Below are 1803 nucleotides of genomic sequence, written 5' to 3' on the forward strand. Positions count from 1 at the left end.
AAAAAAAAAAAAAAAGAAATGAAAGAATAACAAACACTGGTGAAGCTGTGGTGAAAATGGAACCCTTCTTCATTGTTGGTAAGAATGTAAAGTAGTACAACCATTACGGAAATCAGTGGAGATTTGTCAAATAACTGAAATTAAAAATTCTATGATTTAGGTATTCCCTCCTAGGAATCTTCCCCAAAGTGCTTCAGGCATCACATTACAGTGATACATGTGTATCAATGCTTACAGTAGCACAATTCACAATAGCTAAATCTTGGCAACAACCTCTGTTTACCCATCAACAGATGACTGGATAAAGATGATGTGGTATCTACATGTTACGGAATACTAATCTGCTACAAAGAATGATAGATTTGAGACATTTGTAAAAAAATGATGCATCTGGAAAATACAACGTTGAGTGAAATAAACCAGACACACAAGCTTAAGTACCATATGGTATGGTTCATTTGAGTGAGGCAAAGTATAAACAAAGAGAATAATAAAGGATGGGTGGAAGGGGACTATGAGATGGATCTCACATATAACAGTCTGGCTGTTAATATGTGTTTATGATATTTAATTTGAAAAAGACAAATCTGATGGTGGCAAAAAAAAGTGTGCCTGCTATTTGTTAACATGACTAGAACATTTTTAAACTACGTTTTGCTTTTGATAACATTTAATTTAAAAATTCAACTTCTCTGCAAATTGTTCTAAAATAGTCTTTAAAACATTAAGAGGGCTGGGCATAATGTTGCACTCCTGCAATTCCAGAATTTGGAGAGTGAGGCAAGGGGATTGATCCAGTTCAGGCCAGTCTAGACTGGAGTTCAAGGCCAGTCTGGACTATAGAGACACCCTGTCTCAAAAACAAAAACAAGACCCAAACCAACCTAACACAACCCACTAGGAAGCATAAACTGCAAAATATAAAGTAAGAAGATTTTAACGTTACTAAAATTACAAGTGGCATCGTTATTTTTGCTTCCTTTCTAACAATGGGTGATACTACTCAGAACAGACTATACATTAAGTTTTGAAACCAGCCCCCCTTAATATACCAGAATTTTGAGAGGTATACCTTTCCTTTTAGAGATTTCATCTTCTTTGAAATAAGAATTCACAGGCTGGGGATGACGTTCAGTGGTACAGCACTTGCCCTGCACAACCAATGGCCGAGGATCCAAGGTGATAGCACTGTTAAAAAATTGAAAAATGTACGCTAGAAAATAATACTAAAAATACTCAACCTCACATCTTTTGAGAAGAGCAAAAGGTGCTCTTTCCTAAAAAGAAGAAATTTTCTCTTTTTTTCACAGTATTGGGGGCTAGGGGCCCGGTATTACATCTTCCAATCCACTCTTATCCTTCCCCCAAGCAAATGAAAATCGTATAAATTTACACAAGAGAATAAAACTGCCTGGGATTTAGCTCAGTGGTGCCGCGCCTGCCTTTTTTAAGCACAGGGTAATGAGTTCAATCCCTAGTACCAAAAACAAAACAAAACAAACAAAAAACAAAAAAACAAAAATCCCAAACGAACCCTCCAAAAACAAACTGCCGAGTACTAAGGAAACTAGCCAAAAGGTTAGGCATTTTTTATAAGGAAATCAGAAGGGAAACGCCACGCGTCCGCCGAGATCAGACGCGGCCTCCGCGTAGAAGCGAAGCCCCGTGAGGCCGAGCTGGCCGCAAGACCGCGTTCGACCCTGGCTTCAGAGCCGCCCCGCCCGCACCTCCTCCGGGAGCTCGCTGTCCTGCAGGTCCAGACCGGACGTCCTCACGCTGCATCCCCGCGCGCCGGTCCCGGCC

General features: G+C 40.3%; 1 protein-coding gene across 6 annotated transcripts in view; it reads right to left on the reverse strand.

Annotated features, from left to right (window-relative positions):
- Positions 1-1803, reverse strand: part of LOC104854761 (zinc finger protein 709) — a 65718-nt gene that overhangs the window by 17888 nt on the left and 46027 nt on the right. For 4 of the 6 annotated variants that reach the window (XM_010613332.3, XM_010613329.3, XM_010613331.3 and 1 more), the window contains one exon: positions 1073-1188. The exons of 1 other annotated variant lie outside the window; for it this stretch is intronic. In XM_010613332.3, coding sequence (XP_010611634.1) covers positions 1073-1093 — 21 coding nt within the window. In that variant the 5' untranslated portion in view covers positions 1094-1188. Of the gene's footprint in view, positions 1-1072; positions 1189-1727; positions 1796-1803 lie in introns of those variants that run through there. One more of the 6 variants, XM_010613333.3, reaches the window with a different exon arrangement.

The sequence above is a fragment of the Fukomys damarensis genome, unplaced genomic scaffold (genome assembly GCF_012274545.1).
Source record: "Fukomys damarensis isolate Sample0158 unplaced genomic scaffold, DMR_v1.0_HiC HiC_scaffold_30, whole genome shotgun sequence".
Taxonomy (NCBI): Eukaryota; Metazoa; Chordata; class Mammalia; order Rodentia; family Bathyergidae; genus Fukomys; species Fukomys damarensis.